The sequence below is a fragment of the Monodon monoceros genome, unplaced genomic scaffold (assembly GCF_005190385.1).
Source record: "Monodon monoceros isolate NGI ecotype Baffin Bay Population unplaced genomic scaffold, NGI_Narwhal_1 Super_Scaffold_14, whole genome shotgun sequence".
Lineage (NCBI taxonomy): Eukaryota > Metazoa > Chordata > Mammalia > Artiodactyla > Monodontidae > Monodon > Monodon monoceros.
This window is the reverse complement of record NW_021703770.1, coordinates 16767681-16789451: the sequence shown is the minus strand read 5'-3', so window position 1 is coordinate 16789451 and position 21771 is coordinate 16767681. Positions and strand designations below refer to the sequence as shown.

Genomic DNA, 21771 nt, shown 5'->3' with positions numbered 1-21771 from the left:
TTCTTTTAACTTGTTTTATCTGTTCCTTAAATGATCCTTTCGATCTGTTTTATTTGCTCCTCTGGTGTTTTTCTCTTAGGTGTAGTTCTTTAGTGTCTGGTGGCCCTTGATTCTTCATAGCTAAGAATTTAGTACTAGGCTATGTTATATTGGTAGTTGCGTACATTTTCTCTCTATATGTGTAGTTCTGTTCCCTATCTGCTCACACCTGAATTAATGCTGGGGGAGGGGAGATATAGGGCCCCCAGGGGTATCAAAAGGCAGGTAGCCTTGGTCCTTTACCCATAACTAAAATAATGGGGCTTTATTCTGGGAGCTCCACCACCAACAGTAGGACAGGCACATAGTTCTGGATTTCATAGTTTCGGTTTTTGACTTGGAGGTAAAAGCATGGGGATAAGATGTGGTGTGGGAGGGTCGTACTAGAACAAGAATTCTAGTAGAGTTCTGAAAATATGCCACCTGATTTCTGCCTGTTGCCACTCCGAGCTCAAGTTTAGAGTCCCTCTGTGGCTTTGTGGGATGGAAAAAAGAAGACATGTTCTACCTTTTTTGTAGGTTTCTCTCTTATTCTTGTTGAGGCTCTTGTTCTAGTTTATTCCTGAAATTCATTGAACCCTTTTTTTTTTCCACTGTTTTTCCTTCTTCCTGTTTTCAACCCTATTATAGATTTAGTGCCCAGTACTTCAACACTGTGATTTTTATTTTTTTGAGTGGAAAGGTTAATGTGTATTTTTAATCCACCATCTTGAACTAGAAGAAGCTTGCTTGTCATTTAAGTCTAGCTCAAACAGCACCTGTCTCTTAAGACTTTTATAAATGATGCAGTTAAAAAACTGTGTTATTACTTCTTTCATGAAACTTATTTTATTTTACCTTTTCTACCTCATTCTACATTGGTGTATTTATCTCTTTTCACTCTCCTCACCTTCTTTCTCCTACTTCAAGTCATACCTCTACACAGTTGAGAGCAGTGATTATGAGTCTGTAAATTATCATCAGTGAACTCTTTTTTCAGTACCTTACAATGATAATTGCAGAGCAAATGCTCAATCAGTATTTGTGGACACTTCAAAATATGGGAAGATACCATCAAATTCTTGGCTGGGGACAAAAGTTATGTTATATATTTTCATAATTTGTTTTGTGTTAAAGCAGGTTCAGCTGGAATACAGGACCATTACATACTGAAATTTAAAAGTCATAAGAATTTGGTTTTAGACAAACTCAGTCACCTGTTGTGTGACTTTGTTGCCTCATCTTTAAGATGGGGATAACAATCCCAGTTCTACTCCAAAGTTGTGAAAATTTAATGAGATAATGTATGAAAAAATACTTTGTAAGCTTGAAAACACTAAACAAAGTGTTGTCAGTATTTTTTGTTTTGTTTTTAACCTAAGACATATCTTGATAGTATAATCCATAACAAACTGGGCTTTTAAATTGCTCTGATATTCTTGTGTCCTGGGTTCTATGTAAATGCAAAGTATACATTTCCCCATTGCAACTGGCTTATAAAATGATTGAGGGTAATATTCATTAAGATTTTGTGAGTCACTATTAAAGAATGGCCACACAGAAATTAAACTCATAATGTAGTTCCTGCCCTCCTGGAGTATAAAGTTCAGAGAAAATATTTAAGTGTTTTTCTGTTTGACTATTTTTATTAGATTTATATTTTCAATTTAAAAATAAAGGGAGGGCTTACCTGGTTGCACAGTGGTTGGGAGCCCACTTGCCAATGCAAGGGACATGGGTTCCAGCCCTGGTCTGGGAAGATCCCACATGCCATAGAGCAGCTAAACCTGTGCGCGACAACTACTGAGCCTGTGCTCTAAAGCCTGCAAGCCACAACTACTGAGCCCGTGTGCCACAACTACTGAAGCCCACGCGCCTAGAGTCCGTGCTCCGCAACAAGAGAAGCCACTGCAATGGGGAGCCCGTGCACTGCAACGAAGAGTAGCCCCTGCTCGCTGCAACTGGAGAAAACCCACGCACAGCAACAAAGACCCAGTGCAGCCAAGAGTGAATAATAAATAAATAAATAAATAAAAATAAAGGGAATAGGAAGAGGAAAGAGGCACTGTCATGTTTAGAAATGTCTAAAGCCATAATGTCAACATTTCAATCATAAAATTATCAGTAAAAATGCTTGATTTGAGTGATTAAATAATCAGGAAATAGTTGAATTAATATAAAGTCAGGAAATTAATGTTCTGTGTAGGTATTGAAAGATTTTATTTTTGCTTTGGTGACAGAGTAATGTCATGATCCGTGACTCAGTGCTTGATAAAACCTTTAGCATTCTCTGAAACTATTTTCCTCTTTACCGTTTTTAAAACTTTCTGGAACTTTTTGGGTTCATAGAGTTATAGAATAGAACTAGTATCTAATTCAGAATCAGTCTAGTTCTGACTCTGTCAATTGATTGATTGATTGATTGATTGATTGACTGTACGCGGACCTCTCACTGTTGTGGCCTCTCCCGTTGCGGAGCACAGGCTCCGGACGCGCAGGCTCAGCGGCCATGGCTCACGGGCCCAGCCGCACCGTGGCATGTGGGATCTTCCCGGACTGAGGCATGAACCCGTGTCCCCTGCATCGGCAGGCAGACTCTCAACCACTGCGCCACCAGGGAAGCCCTGACTCTGTCATTTTAAATAGCTTGTCACCCTGGGTCTGTAAGGCATTATTGTGTGTTAGTGTCTTTATATGAAAAGTAGGAACAATGATTCTTTTTTAGGCTTAGTATGATAAGAATTTTACAAAGTTCTTATTTTCAGGTGTTAATTTCATTTTGAGATAAGACCTATCTTTTTTTCAAGGAAATTTGTATTAAGAATATATTGTATGTAAAGTAGTTTGAAAAGTATAAAGTCCTCCATATATTTCAGGTATAATGATTCAGTGCTTATTCATAATGCCATAATCATGGCTAGAAGAGACCTTGGAGAAATTTCGGATTACCATCTCATTTCATGGTGTGCTTCAAGTAATCTTTCAAGTTCATAGATAATTGCAACATTCAGTCTCTGCCCTCAAAATTTACAATATTGTGAGGTTTTGGAACATACAAGAGAGTTTAGATTTAAATTTTATAGAATTGATGACTTTGCACTACTAAATAATTAATCATCATTTATAAAGAATATAATTATGGGGCTTCCCTGGTGGCGCAGTGGTTGAGAGTCTGCCTGCCGATGCAGGGGACACGGGTTTGCGCCCCGGTCCAGGAAGATCCCACATGCTGCGGAGTAGCTGGACCCATGAGCCATGGCCACTGGGCCTGCGCGTCCGGAGCCTGTGCTCCGCAACGGGAGAGGCCACATAGTGAGAGGCCCGCGTACCGCAAAAAAAAAAAAAAAATATATATATATATATATATATAATTATGTTTATTTTAGTTAAGTAGTAGCATTGTTGACATGGTAACTGCAAGTTTTACTGTGACCTACAGATTTTTAAAAATATACTTTGATACTAAGTGATTTGCAATAACTTTATTTCTTAAATGTGTAGATCTTCAATTTTTTTGTGTGTATTTTTCTGGTTTCTGCTCATAGCAGCTTTTCCTGACCATGGTGAATTCGAATCCACTTTTTTTTTTTTTTTTTTTTTGCTGTGCGCGGGCCTCTCACTGTTGTCTCTCCCGTTGCGGAGCACAGGCTCCGGACGCGCAGGCTCAATGGCCATGGCTCACGGGCCCAGCCGCTCCGCGGCATGTGGGATCTTCCCGGACCGGGGCATGAACCCATGTCCCCTGCATCAGCAGGCGGACTCTCAACCACTGCACCACCAGGGAAGCCCTAATCCACTTTTAATAAATCTACATAACATTTTTTTCTCAGAACTGGTTCATTACCTCGTTCATCTGAACAGTTACTGGGCCACAAAGAGGGTCCACGGGATTCAGTCACATTATTGGATGCTAAAGAATTGCTGAAATTCTTTACCTCAGATGGATTACCAATTGGAGATCTTCAACCTTTACAGATTCAGAAAGGGTAAGTTATAAACTTACAATTTCAACTAATTTTTAAGCAATCGTTTAAAGAACACATTGCCTCTCATTTCTCCAGTTAATTAATGCTCTGTGACACTTTGACAAATTCTACAAGTTTGAGCCCAGCATTTATCAATTGGCCTTAATCCTCACATTTTACCTTAGCCAAATGTCCTACTGTTTTGTAGTATTGACTATAAGGGAAACAGGAATAATAAAAGCAACCTCAGCATATTTCTCTTAGAAATCAGCTTCTACTTTGTATACAGATGGCAATACTTTTTAAGAAAAAATTGTAATTTGACTTGCAAATATTTTTTAAAATTCTTTTTTCTGTATCACTCTCTAGTTTTGATTTTGCCACTACTTACCGTGACACTGTCAGTTATGTCTAATAGCAAAAAGGACAGCCTTTCAACTGAAGAGAATGGGGAAGTGTAATAAAAATGCTTTCAAAGCTATACCATTACCAAGGAAGAACTCAGTGTCTACATGAATAATTTACAACTAATTTGACTTCCAAGAAAACTTCCACTAAGTCACTAATTAATTCTGGATGTTACTGAAGTTTACTTAATTACAGATAAAATTATGGCATCATACACTTGTGAGATTTGAATAATTTGTTATCTTTTTTCTAATCCATTATTCTGAGAACCTTCCAAAGGACCTTAAGAATTATAGAACATTTTGATTACTTTTTCAAAGCTTGTTTTGGCAAATATTGAATTTAAGGGTTAATTTTGGAAAGGATTTATTTGAAAATAGTTAGCTCTCAAAACTAATGTTAGAGCATATTGCCTTCATGTGTGTGTTCACTAAAGAGAGAGAGATGGGGAGCAACTTTGAAAACATGAGGATCTTAATAATTTGGAGTCTTAATGACATAAAAATAGTGTGATTTTAGAGTAATTTTCTTTTTCTCATAGCTTTGAGAGTTGATAATCTTTTTTGTGGGAGTCAAGAAAGGGAAGAACTATGTACACATTTTCATCTGTTTAGTTATTGGATTACTCTCCTTCCAAATCATTAAGCGTGAACTGGCAGAGTCAGATGGGTTTGCCAAAACTGATTATGTAGGTTGTACTCTTTTTGACCAGAATGTCTTTCTAGCTGCAATGTCTAGGGGAGATGCTATTAATTCTTTCTGTAGTTTACCAGTGATTTATTTAGGGAAGTTTGCTATAATTCCTTGATGTTAGTAAAGAACTGTGTCATTATCAAATATATCTTCTATTAAAATTAAAGTTGAAGGATGAGCTTTCATGGTAATGAATCAAGGACCTGCAGACTTTTATTAAATGTCTACCCATGCAAGGAACCACCGAAATGCAATACTAAGTTAAACAAAGTACAGGAGTGACTCCTATATATACACCAGAGGAATATTAAACATTGACAAAATACATATGTATTACAGTGTTACCTTTAGAAAGAACAAGGTGTGAGTAAAATTAAGCAAAAATAGGTAGAGCTGCTTAGAGAGATTAAAATAAGAAATGGAAGACAACATGGGAAAGGAAAGAAGTGAAATGCTAAGTACCTAAATAGTTCTATATTACAAAATTATTCACTTTAATAATTAGTCATCAAAATACTGGGATCATTGCAATTTATTCATGTTATTTATTCAGAACTGTTTAAATGGATGCATTGAATATAAATTCTGATTTTTGGGATTCATTAACTTGCATATGTCTTACATTTTAATGTAATAATTTCAAGCGCTTATCTTAGTACTCAGAGATAATTTTTAATTTTCGGTGGCATATGGGCAGTTTTCATTACTAAAGCCAAGGGGGGAAATGTGATAGCCAATTTATTCATGGTACTCTACTATCTACTTGTTTTTATGTATACCATTTCTAAGTCTTCTGAATTCAAGCCCCCGGTATTTCATTCTGCCTCTTAACTGTGTAAAGACCACTTGTATAATTCTCCCATTCCCATCTAACCTGTTCTGAGCTCTAGGAACACGATTCAGTTCATTAGAACAGTACCTCCCAACTCAGGCAGAGAAAGAGAGCACTTATTAGAACAACTAGGAGAGTTTAACCTAATTGCAGCAGCCTTCTTCCTGAGATTTTGATGTACCCCTGCAGGTCTAGTTGTGGAGGGGTAGAACATGAATATTTTATGTAAGCTCACCACATGATTAGTTCCAACATACCTGCTGATTGGAAACTTACTTCAGAAGAAGAACTGAAATCAGCAGTTAGTCTTTTTATCCTCTGATATTTAAAAGGTCACTGATTCTTAAAGTAGGTGTCAAAATGACTTCATTCCCAGGCAAAGAAAACTCTGCATTCCCCATGTGGTTATAGGAGGAAGTAAATACTTCTTTTGTCACTAAAGATTGGAGTTTGACTTTATTCCCCTGGAAAAAAGAATTTAGCTAAATTCATAAACATTTTCCTACACCAAGAAAAAAGTATTCTTAGGAATAATGCTGTTTCTTGAACTTCCACTAGAAATCATTTTCTATTCTTGATTTAACCATTTCTCAGAACAGTTTTGTGAAGTAAGTAGTATGGTAACTTCCAAAACTTGGGACACAGAAAATGTAAGTGACAAAACCCATAGGCTTAACCTCACTTCATTTCCTTCTTTGTCCCATATGAGATCCAGTTATAGAGAAGGAAGTCAGATTTCCTTCTTTAGACAGTTTCTTGAACTTTCTCTTCGTCACTAAATAAACTTTAAATACAAATGAAAAACTTTTTGTTTCAGGGAAAAGACTTTTGTCCTGACACCAGAACTTAGTCCTCGGAAACTTCAGGGTTTACCTTTTGAAAAAGCCTCAGTATGTCATTATCATGGAATTGAGTGAGTTTTTTATTTTCACTTTACTCTTCTGTGTGTTGTTGATGTAGCTTATCTTAGGTGAGTGTGAAGAGTGACTGTAATAAAATGATATAAATTGGGACAGAGAAGCAAAGAGAAAGTATGTCAAAAAAAACTCAAAAAACTAAGCAGTACATACACAAATAATTTGTCTTCTGTTGGAAAAAAGTTATTTGATGATTAATCAGTTTTACATTTAAACATCCTACTATTAGTTATTAGATATTTTAGTCAAAATTATTTTAGTCCCTACATTGTAAATATGTATTTATACTACTGGTCACATTAATATTCCCTGGTCATTGTAATTGCTCAGAAACTGTTAGATAAAATGCATTCTCATTTGCAACATGTTAATTATGTGTACATTTTTATGGAATTCTAATTGACCAGATGAATGAAATTTCCAAGGATTCTCTTGCTTAGAGGTATTAGGAGTTCCGGAGGTCATGTGCACATCTACCATTTTCACCAGGACAAGAAATGGAATGATGGAGATAATGTATTTTAGGTTAAATTTTCAAGACCTTAGTGACAACAGGTCATTCTAGGAATGTTTAGGTTTCTTGTTATGCTTAAATAAGATTTATTTTATTTAAAGAATATGTAAAGTTATGTCAAATTTGATACTAGAAGCAAAAATTTTTGGTTACTTTATTTTTGAGCATCAAAATTAAACTCTCCGTTAAAGTCAGGGGCAAGAAAAAGATACCTGCTCTGACCAATTTTTTCTTTTTAATCATTTTTCTATATGTTTAAAGAGTTTAAAAGAGTTACATGTAGTAAAACGGATACCAAAAGGTTTTTTTGTATTTGCTTTTTATTTTGCAGAGAAGAGACCTGAAAGACTTAGAAGTAGTAGAATTTGGTAAGGTAGCCAGTTATAAAATACATATAAAAGACACAAGTTTTCCTTTAAACTAGCCATGTCCAGTTTTTAACAGGATGAAAATGATCCCATTCAAAATAGCAGATAAATATCAGAAGTATTCTTGTAAAAAATGTAGAATGGGAAAATTTACAAATAATATGTATTAGGGGACATAAAAGCAATGTTGATTACTTAGGGGAAACATGCCTTGTTTCTCTGTGGGAAGATCCTGTGTTATAAAGGTGTTAATTCTCCTGACATCAATGCAAACATTTAATACAGTTCTTGTCAATTTTGAACCTTTTGATGAAATAATTCTGTAATTTATCTGGTAAGAAGTCTCCTCTCTCTTGTTTAAAGAATGAGATAAATTGTGTCATATTACTAGAAAATTTTATTATAAAGCTATTGTAATTACAATGTGGGGCTGGACCTAAGTAGAAATTCCAAGGAAAAAGCAAGAATACATGATAATTTGATCTGATAGAAAAAGAATTTCAAATCAGAGGGCAAAAGAAAAATGTTCCGTAGATAGTAGTGAGAATGTTGATTAAGAATTCAAATAAAAATAAATCTGTTTGAAATGATTCTTTGTTCACACTGAATATCAAAATAAATCACAGATGTATTAAGAATTAAAAGTGGGAAAACTGTGAAAGTAAAGAACTAGCATAAAATGTAGGGGGAAATCTGTTCTAGCAGAGGAAGAAATCAAAAAAGAGTGATAGATTTGTCCGAATTTTTAAAACAGTAATGTCAGTTATCAACAGAAACAAGATTAAAAGTGTGGATTAAACTGAGGAAAATATTTTTTGAACATAAATGAGAAGGTAAATTTTCTTTGTAATGCTTACAAATCAATAAGAAAATGAGATAAAGGCCCCTATGGAAGAGTTTGCAACATCTTAAACCATTTGTTTTTGAAACAGGAAATAAATATGGCCAATACACATGAAGAGTTGTTTTCTTCACCAATCAGCTTTTTAAATTTACATTAAGAATGTAAATTGAAACAACAGTGAGAATCCTTTTCACCCATAAAATCATGGTGGAGGTAAAGGGATGTGAATAAGCCAGCTTGGAATATAAATTGTTACAACCTGTTTTGGGGGGCTGTTCGGTAATCTACCAAAAGCCATGCAGTTGTTTATAATATCAGATTGATTAACTTCACTTAATGATAAAATTAGCGTTTACATTGAAAGTTATTAGGCAAGGGTATTTTTCACAGTGTTATTTAAAATAAGAAACAATGGAAATAATGTCTAACTGTAGGAGGTTGGTTAAATAAATTATAGTGCATCCATAAAATAAAATACTGTGCAGCCACCAGAATGGTTAAAATAAAAGACCGATGAGTGTTGACAAGCGTGTGGAACAATCAGAACCCTGGAACATTTTTGGTGGAAGTATAACGTGATTTATCTACTTCAGAAAAGGATCTGGCAGGTTCTTATAAAACTGAACATACTCAGACTCCCTGGCTCAGCATTTCTAATAGTCATTTTCCTAAGAGAAATGAAAACCTAACACCACAAAAAGAAAAAGACTGGTAAAAGAACCCACAGAGCAGTTTTATTCATAATACCCACAACCTGGAAATAGCCTTAGGTGTACATCAATGGGAGAATAGATAAATTAACTGGTATTAAAGCAGTACTACTCAGTAATAACAAGGAACAACGTATGTATACATGCAACAACATTGAACTTCTGTCTGTCTGAGTATGAAAAAAACTGTTGAAATAAGAATTTGACGACTTTAAAAAGTGAAATTGCCTGCCCTTATAAGCAAATAAACAAATTTAGCTGTGACTCCATTTTCCTTGCTGTAAATTTAATCTGGGGCCATTGAGATCAAACTAAGAAAGTTGCAGGAGGTGAGCACAGTGAATCCAGAAACATGCTTTTTTTCAGGATTTGGGTTTATAGTGTGAGGGCCTATTCACATTAAATGTAGATTATGTTTCTACTCGAAGCAAAGTTCAAATGAAATTTCAAAGTAAATATGACACTGCAAAGAAAGTTCTCTCTTCTTACATTGCCGTGAGCCTTTGGAATCCTTGAGCTTTTCCTCTACTCAAACATAAGGAATATTTGGAAGAAATATATAAACTGCTGAAGTACAGGTCAATGTTTACTTAAGCCAAAATGAAATCTATCCACAGTTGACTTGTTTTTCACTTCTCTCTCCTATCCTGGAGTGTAAGATACCATTGATTGTAAGATGCACCATTTTCTTTAACAACAAATTGAATTCCACTGTCAAACTGTGAGAGTCAGTTGGCCACACCAGCCTCCTGTTGCTCTGAACTTTCTTTCATGTATTCCAAGAGATTTGGCAGTTTTTCCAGCTTTCATCGGCATTGCTTGGTGTGTGCTAGGCAGTATCTTGCCTATTTTGTAGTTATAGGACAATGATAGCTTCATCTTCTGATAGGTATTTTTCTTTCTTTGGACACATAAAGCATTTGGTTATTGTTTTGCAAGAAAATGTGGAAGTTTACTCATTCATCCAACAGTGAATATTTTTCTTCACTATTATCACATACGCACCCTGCTACTCTGTTTCTGTTCCTTTCTTATTTACAAAGTCACTTTTTGTTTTGATGCCAAATCATAGTAAAATCACTTTGAAGACATTTTAAATGACAATTGAAGTCAGTATGCACAGTGCACATAATTCAGTTGGAGGCATGACATTATGAACAGCTGTGATTAAGAGATGTTAAAACTGGAAGGAAAAAATCTGCATCTTAGAATCAAAACCTTAGAGTAGAAAAAAGTATGCATGTGGAGTCAAACTATGCATTATTTTTCTCTGAAAAATTTCCTGTAAGCCAATCAGGAATTACATTTCCTCTCTCCTAGAACTTTTCCTTAACATTCATGGCTCTTAGTGGTTTTCTAGATTCTGTCAATCGCCCAGGATAGAAATAGGACTCAGCAGTAATCCTTAGGGTTGGGGCTGATTTTTAATGAAATGTGTTTTATTAAACAACAGACTAGAGAAAGAATGTTAGAGAATTGAGAGACCTAGGTTCTAGTCACTCTTCTGCCACCAGTTAACAGTATAACTTAGGAGCTCATTTTTCCCTCCTGTTAAATTAAACTGTTGGTTTATATCAGAGATTTTTCAGTCCTAGCTGCACTTTAGAATCACCTAGGTAGCTTTCTAAAAAAATGTCCAAGACTGATTCCAACCCCAGACCAATTAAATCAGAAACTCTGGGCATCAGTATTTCATAAAAACTCTTCAGATGATTCTAATGTTCAGCCGTGGGTTGACCCCTAAGTAAGATGACCCTTACACTTTACATGAGAGATAGCATACTAAATTGGTTAAAGTCAGACTCTGAAGTCACCAACCTGGGTCTGAATCCTGGCTGAGCTACATGTCATCAGCATAGCATAAGATTCGCTGTGGTAGAAAATGAAACCACTGATGATGATGGTGATGATAAGAGCAGCAGCATACATTTATTGACAGCTTTGCTTGCATGTTCCAGGCACTGTTTCTGAGTGCGTACGTGTACCCATTCATGATCCTCACCATAGCTCTTTGAGATAACTGCTACGAATCTCATCTTGCAGAAGAGGCAGCAGTAGCATAGATAAAATTAAGTAGTTTGGCCATGTTCACACAGTGGTAGAGCTGGATTTAAATCCAGGGAGTCTGGCTCTCTAGTCTGTACTCTTAGAAATCAAATATGTGTCACAAGAGAAAGAGAAAACCTCCGTCAGGCAATCAGGTCGGGGTAATGATACACTCCTTGAGTGTTGAACTAAAACCTTATAGACCCAAAGTTCTGACTCTAAGGAACTTCTTAGAATTTTACAAGTAAAGGGGACAGATAACAGAAAAAGGTTTTAATGTTTAAAGTCCTGTCATCGTATATGTGAAACTGTTTCCTTGATGTAGAAGGGGAGAATGTGAAGGGTATTCCAAGGTCACACATCTCATTGGTGATTTTCTTGATACGCTTATTTGTTGTACTTAACAACATGGGATTTCTTTTTTTTTTTTAAGGCTTATCAAAGCATTTATTTATTTATTATTTTTATTTATTTTTTGGCTGCGTTAGGTCTTAGTTGTGGCACGCGGGATCTCCATTGAGGCATGCGGGATCTTCCCTTGCAGCGCAGGCTCTTTGTTGCGGCGCACGGGCTTCTCCCTAGTTGCTGTGTGCAGGCTCTAGGGTGCGTGGGCTCTGTAGTTTGCGGCACGCGGGCTCTCTAGTTGAGGTGCGAGCTCAATAGTTGTGGCTCGCGGGCTTAGTTGCCCTGCAGCATGTGGGATCTTAGTTCCCTTACCAGGGATAGAACCTGCATCCCCTGCATTGTAAGGCGGATTCTTTACTACTGGACCACCAGGGAAGTCCCTAAGATGGGATTTCTTTAAGTCCAGAAGCATTCACTGAGCAAACATCTCATTGATGTTAAATCACTGAGCAAACATCTCATTGATGTTAAATCAGATTTAGCTAGAAACCAAATGCACACACAGCTGAAGTGTTTGAAGGAAAATTTGTCAATCAGTCAGTAAGGTGGAAATGAGTTTCAAAGGGAAATTTCAAAATGTTCTGAGCTGTGTTTGGTGAGCCAGTTTAGAATGCCTTTATACCCTGTTAATCTTTGTGTTGAAAATAAACTTGTTCTTTCTAACAGAAGTTAGCATTTCACGTCATTACATATCAGCCATGCTGAAGTATCAGAGGTTGGTAGAGATTTAAAAAGTATCAAAACAGCAACTGTATTATTTTGAAAATAAGCCAGAGGATTAACTTAATCTGTTGCCCAGAAACAGTCAAAGAGGAATCAGATTGTACTTCAAATTTTTTTAATTTTTTGCCATGTTGTGTAGCAGGCTGGAAAAAACTGAACTTGTGAGGGAAGTTGGCCGTTCACTCAACCTTCCAACAATTATTAGGAAGTTTAGTAAGAACTTTTTAAGTACATGTTTTGCTTTTCCCTAATTGGCAGGGGAAAGCCCATGGCTGCCATGGAGTCTTTGATTTTAAAGATCTTTCTCTTGTTTAGATATTGCTTGGATGACCGAAAAGCATTAGAAAGAGATGGGGGATTTTCAGAACTTCAGTCTCGTCTTATTCGTTATGAAACTCAAACTACGTGCACCAGAGAAAGTTTTCCAGTACCTACCGTACTGAGCCCTCTTCCGTCTCCAGCAGTTTTGTCAGAGCCTGGAAGTGTCCCTGATGGAGAAGCTTTACAAAGTGAACTCCGGACTGAAGTCTCCCGAGTAAAAAGGAGATCAAAAGATCTGAACTGCCTTTATCCCCCCAAAAGGTGGTATATTAAGTACATAAAGATAGTATCTTGACAGAAAGTATTTTAGTCCAAGGGTAATTGAATTAATCTTTCAGATTTTTAAGCTGCTTTCTGTGCAGATTTTAGTGTAATTCATTCATACCAGGAATTGTGTTTGTTTTGTGAGCAGTTGATGATTATGCTTATAAGTTATACAAAGAAATGACTTGGAAAAAACACATTGTTTCTTGCTTTATATGCTAATATACAGCCCATCAGCACAATGGGTTGTAAAACTTTTAAGCCATGGAACACTGGCGATCTTATCCAATAGATTAAGCAGCTGAGCTGCTCTGTTGAAGGGGATGTTTAGGGATGCAGTTTTTCTGTTAGCTCTCTTCTCACTGTTTCCTACCTACACTGGCCCCTTAAACAAGGGGTTTCATGAGGTGCCATTTTTGATTGAACCTGGGCTATGGCAGTGAAAGCGAGGAGTCCTAACCACTGGACCACCAGGAAATTCCCATGAGGTACCGTTTTAAAACAACTTGTTTCATATAAAATATAGCTTTAAAGCCTACATAATAATATATGAAAAATGAGATCTTTCTAGCTAATTTATTTGCTAGCTAAATAAAATATCCAAATACCTGAACAGAAATTAGAAGCTTATGAGATAAACACTCTAATTTCTATTGAATTTATATATCTTTAGAACCTTTGTCAAATTTAGGTCTTTGACACCTAAAACAAACCTTAAATTCTTATTATATGTAAATCTTTCAAAAAGTATCAAATATCTTAAAGTGAAACTTTCAAATCTTCTTTTAAACAGTAAAAATTATTAGAATACTTTTTCCCTGATGGGGAATAACTAAATTATTTTCATGAGGACTTTACAAGTTCATGGTACTATTTACATGCGATAAAGCTAAAAAGCAAATCCATTAATATTTAGGATACTGTATTTTGTAATAATATTTTTTATTTCTGACTGTGACTGATAGATATGTGTTCCAGACAAGAAAGTACACTGTGGCCTCTAGGTTAACAGAATTGAAAAATATGAGACCCTATCTTGTAACAGGAAATATAAACATTCTAGAAAGATTGAAACAAGAGCTACTTTTATAGTTTTATTTCTGTTTGTTTTAACACTGTTATTTATTTTGCTCAGGTAGTTGCATAGCTACAACAAGCATGATTATTATGGTTTCTTCATCAAAATTATCTTAATAGAAAAGTATAAGTACTTGGCAGATGAGTACTGGATCTATAAATAGCATTGCCTGGAGTGCCATCCCTGATTTATGTGAGAAATTGCAAAGTAACGGGGAGGGTGACAGTAATGTTGCTAGTTGCTTTTCCTATTAGCTTTTGATATTAGCTGAAATCCTAGAATGTTATTCATTGCCTTCTGTGTTCTAGTCACTCATTTGAAGAACTAAGGGAGCAACTGTATAATATGATGTTGACTGCTTATTTAAGGCAGTAGTAGCAAGAAATTGTGTTTGCTTTTCTTGGGTTTATATGTCAATGGTTATGGTTGTAACATTTAAGACAGAAAATGGACTTCATTGTTGATTCACTTAATCTGCATTTTTATATTTCCCCCCCCATTAGACTTGTGAAATCTGAAAGTTCAGATTCTCTTCTTTCTCAGAGAAGTGGCATTACTAATCATCGTCATCATGCAGTGACATCCAGAAAGCCACGGGCAGAGAGGTCGTTATCCGTGACTTGTCCATCTCTTCCAGTTCTTAGCAGTGAAACTCCCAAAGTCACTACAAATGCCAGTTCAGGTCAAAAAAGTGTGCCTGAATCAAAAACATCGAGGCCCAGTAAGGAATCAAGATCACAGAAACACACACGGGTAAAGATTTATTTCCTGACTCTCTTAGTTCTGCACGGGAAGAAATTTCTTCATTTGATTCGTTTTAAACGTTTGTCTAAAAATTTTATGAATGAAATGAAATGGTATCTTTAATTTACTTTAAAATAATTCAGGGGAGTTCCCTGGTGGCCTAGTGGTTAGGATTCTGGGCTTTCACTGCCTTGCCTGGATTCAATCCCTGGTCCAGGAACTGAGATCCTGCAAGCTGTGTGGTATGGCCAAAAAAAAACGGAGGAAAAAAAAATTCAGTGCAAGAAGGATAATGGAAAAGTGAGTGGGGGCATATAAGTGAAACAGAAAGAGCCACAAATTGATCCTTCTTGAAACTGGTAGTAGATATATCGAGATGAGGATTTGTTACAAATATTCTCTTTATAGTGTTTGACATTTTCCATAATAAAAAATAAGTACACACCTGTATATCCCTGCTGTGTGTACCTTTTACACTCAGATTTTGATTCAGAGCTCAGGATATGAATTCCTCTCTTCAGATACTCTAGTCCTCTCTTCCTGACAGATAGCCTGCGACACGTGTGATCTTGTCACTGTTTCAGATCTCCTTTCTTCTAGATGCTTTTGTCTTAATGAGCTTATCTATCTTTAGCATAGCTACATGGTTCTGTGATTCACAGAACTTAACTCTAAAGCTGAAATAATATGTTTGTACCTTTTCCAAGACATATTAGTTGTATACTATGTTCTGTTCAAGATATTGAAAGAAGTAGTTACTGAAACCCTGAAGAAACACAGGATTACTGAGGCTCACGAATGTTTCACGGCTTGCAGCCAACGTCTCTTTGAGATCTCGAAGTTCTACCTAAAGGTACAGTGTCTTCTCTACTGATGGCAAAATCGAGGTCAAGTTCTAATGTTCCTATTTGACACAAGATAATATTGACTGAGTATTTTTTACACTGATAGCTTATTGCCAATTTTTTTTAATGGAGGTAGAAAAATTGGAGTCAAAAAGTTTATATTTGATTTATTTGATTTTAGTTCTCAGATGTAGAAAACTGCACTTTAACTGGTATCCTCAGTGTTTCCCTAACAAGCCTTTGACTTAAGTTGATAATAAGCTTCCACTTACTTTATTCAACTTATTCAAGTAATTTTAGTATATAGTGAAACTACTGGAGGGAGTATCGAAGCACCCAGCTTCTAATTTTGGATCCATTATCTGCTTGTTGTAAGACATTGGACAGATCGGCCATTCAGATGACAATTTTGTAAAACTTAGATGGTGTTAGATTAGTTCCAGTTTTCAGAGTTTCTGACTTGAATCACAATTTTATATGGGTTCCTGATTAAAACTGCAGATGGACTGCATGCATTCGATTCCCTTCCCTTCTAAAATCTCTCAAGAAAGACAGTATTGAAAGTACAAAAACTAAGAAAAGAGGAAAGGAGAAGTGTAGAAATGTTTTCATACATTGTTGAACCAAAAAAAACACATGGAAGCATGGTATAACAGAGTAGAAGAAGTGACAGCCTAAATGTCTGCCTGGGGACACCTGTGAGAGGCAAGCCAGTTCAACAGATACGGTCTCTGACCTGCTCAGGTCTTGGGGACACCAAGTATCATGGAAAGCAGGGGCAAGGTGCCGGGTGAAAAAAAAGAGGAGTTAAATAGAGATCTACAGAGTGAACTGGGGAGCCTTCAGTTTGCTCTGCACGCTTTTCCCCCACAATGTTAACTACAGATAAGTATATTATACATAGTTTTATCCTCACCACCCCCAACCCCACCCCTGCGACAATGCAGGAAATAGTCTCTGGAGAAAAAAGAATTGGAGGCCACGGTAAAAAGTCCAACTGGCCCCTTATTCCCCTACCTTGTAAAGATACCAATGAACAAGCTCTGTACAGACAGAGCTTCCAGTAAGAATTTTACTATCTCATTTTAAAATATGACTGGACAGCCAAGAGTTAGCATACTTTTGAGAAAAGCTTCTAATACAGCAGATGCCAAAACATGAAGGAACAAAGGGAACTATGAAGGAGCAGAAAGCTGAAGAAAACTTCATAAAAAACTATATTGTCTCAGAGAGAAGATAATTGGGTGCACAAAACCGGAATGGGATGCTGTTTCCAAAAACTATAGAACATGAAAGCTCCTTAAAATTAGAAATATGATAAAATCAGTACAATAGAAAGGCTGAACAGTTGAGATTAAGAAATTTACCAGAAATTAGTATTAATGACAAAATTAAGGATAAAAACATTAAACACAGGATAAGAAAATGGGGGAATTAATCCAAAAGATCCAATATGCTAATAATAGGAGTTTCAAAAATAGAGACTAGAGGAGAGAAAACTCAAAAATATAACAGAAAGTTTTCTAGACCTGAAGGATGCACTCCTCCTGCTGGAAAGGGCACACAGCTTGTCCAGCCTAGTGGATGACAGTTCTACAAGCCACATCACTGTGGAATGTCACATCTCCTGGGACAGAGAGAATATTTCCTAAAAGCTTCCCAGGAGAGAAAGTAGTTTACATACAAAGAATCAATAAGAGTGGCATTGGATTTTTCTGTGTGCCAGAAGAAGGTAGAACAGTATCTTCAAATTCTGAAGGAAAGTGATTTACCTAGTATTTTATACCTGGTCTAGAAGTCAGTCAGGTATGAAAATTCAGTACAGATACTTTCAGTCATGGAAGGTCTGAAAAATTCTGTCTTTTTTTTACCCTTTTGACAAATCTGTGAGAAGATGAAATTCAATAGAACAAGGGACTGAATCAAGAAATAAAAGAAAAACTAACCTAGATTGGGGAAGATAAGTCCCAATGGGACCAGGCTGAGGGAGCAATTGGACCAAATTGGAGCAGGCTATGGGAGAAGGATCTCCAGTTTAAAAAAATACAATTAAGAAAACAAAAGCAAAAATGGAAAGCTGAAGTGAGAGATTATCCAGGATCCCTGAGTGTTTGAAGAACTTTGCTGTACATTTAATCAGTCTTTCACAGCATTGTGGGGTGGGGGTAGGATTATACACGTGGAAAACTAAGCAAACGTAGTTCAACTACAGGGTAAACAAAACAGATGAAAGAGAAATTATAACCGTTATACATTACTTAGCTCAGGATTGAACTATATTTGCTTAGGTATAAGATGCAAACATTGACTATTTACTAATCAAAAAATTGTGGTGCAGCTGTTACTGAGAGGAAGAGAAGGGAGGTGGGAGGATTCAGAGACCTGAATCTGGGATAACAGCAATCACTGTCTAGAACTGTTAAATCACGAAATAACAGTATAAGCTTATTATTTAGAAACATGAAGGTATAAATAAGAGAAAGAGCTTAAAGAATTCAAAGTGACTACTTCAATGGAGCATAGCTTGGAAGTGCAACAGAGGATTACTTTTTTTTTTTTAATACAATTGGATTTAAAAATTTTTATAATATAATTTGATATAGTCATTACCTTTTTACAAGTCAGAGATTTCAGTTTTATTTCCTATGTCATTCCCTCTTTGTGGTGGAATGAAATAGCCAAAAAGAAGAGAGAGAAAAAAAGTTACTTTATCTGAAAAATAAATATGAACTGTATATTCATTTCCTGAGTAATGAAGTTAATGTGGCTACTCATAGTTGAGGATGGGGCTTAGGTTTGGTCAGTGCCATTGAGTATTTGAGATTAGAGTGGCATGGATTTATGTATATATGGATGTATTTTGGTTAGAGTACTTTGACCTTTCAGAATGGAACTAAATTATAATCTGTTACTTTGATTTTTTTGTAGTATCTCCCTCTTCATGTTGATACTTACAGAATTAGGATCATCTCAAGTTTTTAATAATGACTTGTTCTCTGTAATTTAATGTGCAGATTTAAGCTGCTGTATTTTGTTATGTTTAGGATCTTAAAACTTCAAGGGGTCTATTTGAAGAAATGAAGAAAACAGCAAGCAACAATGTTGTACAGGTAAATAAATTATTCCCAAGAAACGACATTCAATTAAATTGCTATTTTATTGCAGGTTAGTACCTATGATGCTGTAATATATGCAGTAAGAATTAGTGAGTGGTCTTTTCAACTTTGTCCCTATGACCACTCTTTAAAATAGTTAATAATAGACTTATGCAAGCAGAATCTTTAGTAGTATTTAAGAGATTTCTCTGTTAACAAAAGAGCTTCTAAACTGATGTTAAGAAAGAAACAGAAAGAAAAAAAATCCAAAGAGCTGGAAAAATTAATCCATTTCTATTAGCTATTTTCAAAGTTTAGTTAATTTCTTTTTAGTGATGCTTTGAAAGTACATTTTCAAATAAAGGTGAGAAAAGAGAGTAGAAGCTTCATCTTGTCCAGTGAGAACGCTACTGTATTCCGCAGCGGAAGTTCAGCAAAAAGTCTTCTTGAGCAAGAAAATAAAATGTGGGGTTTTTTTCCATTTAAAAATTCATGATCTAACATGTAATATGTATACACATATGCAAAGAAACACATACAATTTATTTTTATTTATTTATTTTTTAACATCTTTATTGGGGTATAATTGCTTTACAATGGTGTGTTAGTTTCTGCTTTATAACAAAGTGAATCAGTTATACATATACATGTGTTCCCATATCTCTTCCCTCTTGCGTCTCCCTCCCTCCCACCCTCCCTAACACATACAATTTAAAAACATAATTTTAAAAGAGAATATCCTTGGGATCACTCACTGTGCAACCTGGGAAATAAAATATTGTGGGGACCTTGGAAACCCCCAAAGAATCCCTTCCCCACCATATCCCACTGCATCACCTCTGGAGGTAACCGCTCTACTGATTTTTTTGTGTGTGTGCTAATCATTTCCTTAGTTTTTTTTTTTAATAGAAGTATAGTTGATGTATAATATTATGTAAGTTACAGGTGTACAATATAGTGATTCACAATTTTTAAAGGTTATACTCCATTTTTAATTATTATAAAATCTTGGCTCTATTCCCTGTGTTGTACAATATATCCTTGTAGCTTATTTTATACATAATAGTTTGTACTTCTTAATCTCATACTCCTATATTGCCCCTTCCCCTTTCCCTGTCCCCACTGGTAACTGCTAGTAAAATGTATTTTCAAGATAATATATATTTTAAGATTTTGACAGGTTATTTTTTGCTTTAAATTTTCTACTATACTCTTTTGAAATTTTAACAATATCTTTTTCTATCACTTGTGTTTCCAATAGAAATGTACCATAATCATATTTTTTTCTCTCCCTAGGTGATTGAATGGGTATTAGAAAAGACAAGCAAGAAATAGCACAAAATCATTCTCTTTGGATAATTATAAATTGGACAGAGCTATTATTTACTTTTTCCTTCCATAGTTTGAAAATTACAAACAAATTTCAAACTTTATTCAAAGAGTAGATGTTACATCTCTAAAGAATTTCATAAATATCCTATATTTATATAGTTTTGAGGTTGCTCAGTTAATGTATTTTTAGTTGTATACTTATTTTATAGTTTTACTATATTTTAATTTTTTAATATTTTTATATATGTTTACAAATTTTACTCTTGGTTATTTAATTATTCCAATAAATAAAAAAAGATATTTCTTTACTTCTTGGTAAATGTCTTTGTTGTTAGGCCTATTTAAATTAATAAGTCTTAAGTAAGACATTGCCGGTGGTTTTTCTCATGTGTTCCTATAGCATGATTTATTGGACGGCCCCTCATTTAGAAAATATTGGCAAAAAAATTCACACAGTTAGCCATGTTCCCTTACCCCTGCCCTAGAGCCACCACTGTTGAGCTATTCATGTTTATTTGGGATCAAAAATGAAGAAAGAGCAAAACTTATGAAAATAAGACACAGTGAAAATGACTAAGTACAGACTCCCAGAAAAAAAATACCTTTTCCCATGGCAGAAAATCTGGAAAATGTGGAAAATGCAAAAAAGAGTGGAAAAAAATTCTAACATTGTTTCTGTCTATAGGTAACCACTGTTAATATTTTTAAACATTATGTTTAAAATATTTTCAGAATTGGTGTCATATGTGTGTGTATGTGTACGTGTGTTTATATGTGTGATGTGTGTGTATATGTATATTAATTTATAGCCTGCTTTTCACTTAACAATGTGATATAACTTAATGATATATGATATAAAATGATTTTTATATCATATATCATCATTTTAATAACTGCATGATACAAATGAACCACAGTTTGTTAAATCAATCCCTCATTGTTGGACATATGAGTTCAATTTTTCTTTACTAAAAATAAAACTTTAATGAATATTCCTGGTACATCACTGATTATTCCTTAGTATAAGTTTTTCGGAGTGGAATTTGTGATTTTTGGTAAATTTTTCCAAATTGCCTTTCTGAGAGATCAGTTTGTACACCCACCAGCAGAGTCCCCGTTTCCTTTTCTGATGGCTGAAAATAGTGAGGGTGAACATTTTTAAAAATATGTTGGCCGCTTTTTCAGTAAATTTAATTGGTCAAAGAAATTAATTTCTAAATTTCTAGATGCCTTCCTGGAATTCCAAAGCTGATCTCCACATTATCCACGTCAGGGCCTAGACTCCCACAGGGTCAGAGGTTTGGGCTGCAGCCTCCCTTATTTGGGCTTCTGGAGAAGGGGAGTTACAAGCCTTCCCTATACCTGCACGCTTTCCATACTCGGATACTACTTTAACTTAACTTCCATGCAGTGCTCATACTTCATACCTTTTGTGAACTTCCCATAAAAAATATTTCAAAGTAAAAAGTGACAAGATATTTCAGATAAATTTGAAAGCAGGTACAAAGGAGAAATCTAAAAGGCCCAAAGACTTCAGGTCAATTTTTGGAATAGACTAAAAGTCATGGAAGAAAAGGCAGGCTGAACTGAGGTTCAGCTGTACATACTTAGGGCTGTGTTCCAGGAGAGGAACCCTGCTGACCAGTTGT

General features: G+C 35.5%; 1 protein-coding gene across 1 annotated transcript in view; it reads left to right on the top strand.

The window, feature by feature from the left end:
- MTBP (MDM2 binding protein) overlaps window positions 1-20429 on the top strand; it is a 72379-nt gene extending 51950 nt beyond the window's left edge. The window contains exons 16-22 of the mRNA XM_029222807.1: window positions 3849-4004; window positions 6734-6829; window positions 12759-13025; window positions 14610-14859; window positions 15590-15703; window positions 18740-18805; window positions 20087-20429. Of these exons, the coding sequence (XP_029078640.1) occupies window positions 3849-4004; window positions 6734-6829; window positions 12759-13025; window positions 14610-14859; window positions 15590-15703; window positions 18740-18805; window positions 20087-20125 (988 nt within the window). The 3' untranslated portion in view covers window positions 20126-20429. The remainder of the gene's footprint in view (window positions 1-3848; window positions 4005-6733; window positions 6830-12758; window positions 13026-14609; window positions 14860-15589; window positions 15704-18739; window positions 18806-20086) is intronic.
- Window positions 20430-21771: the final 1342 nt, after the last annotated feature.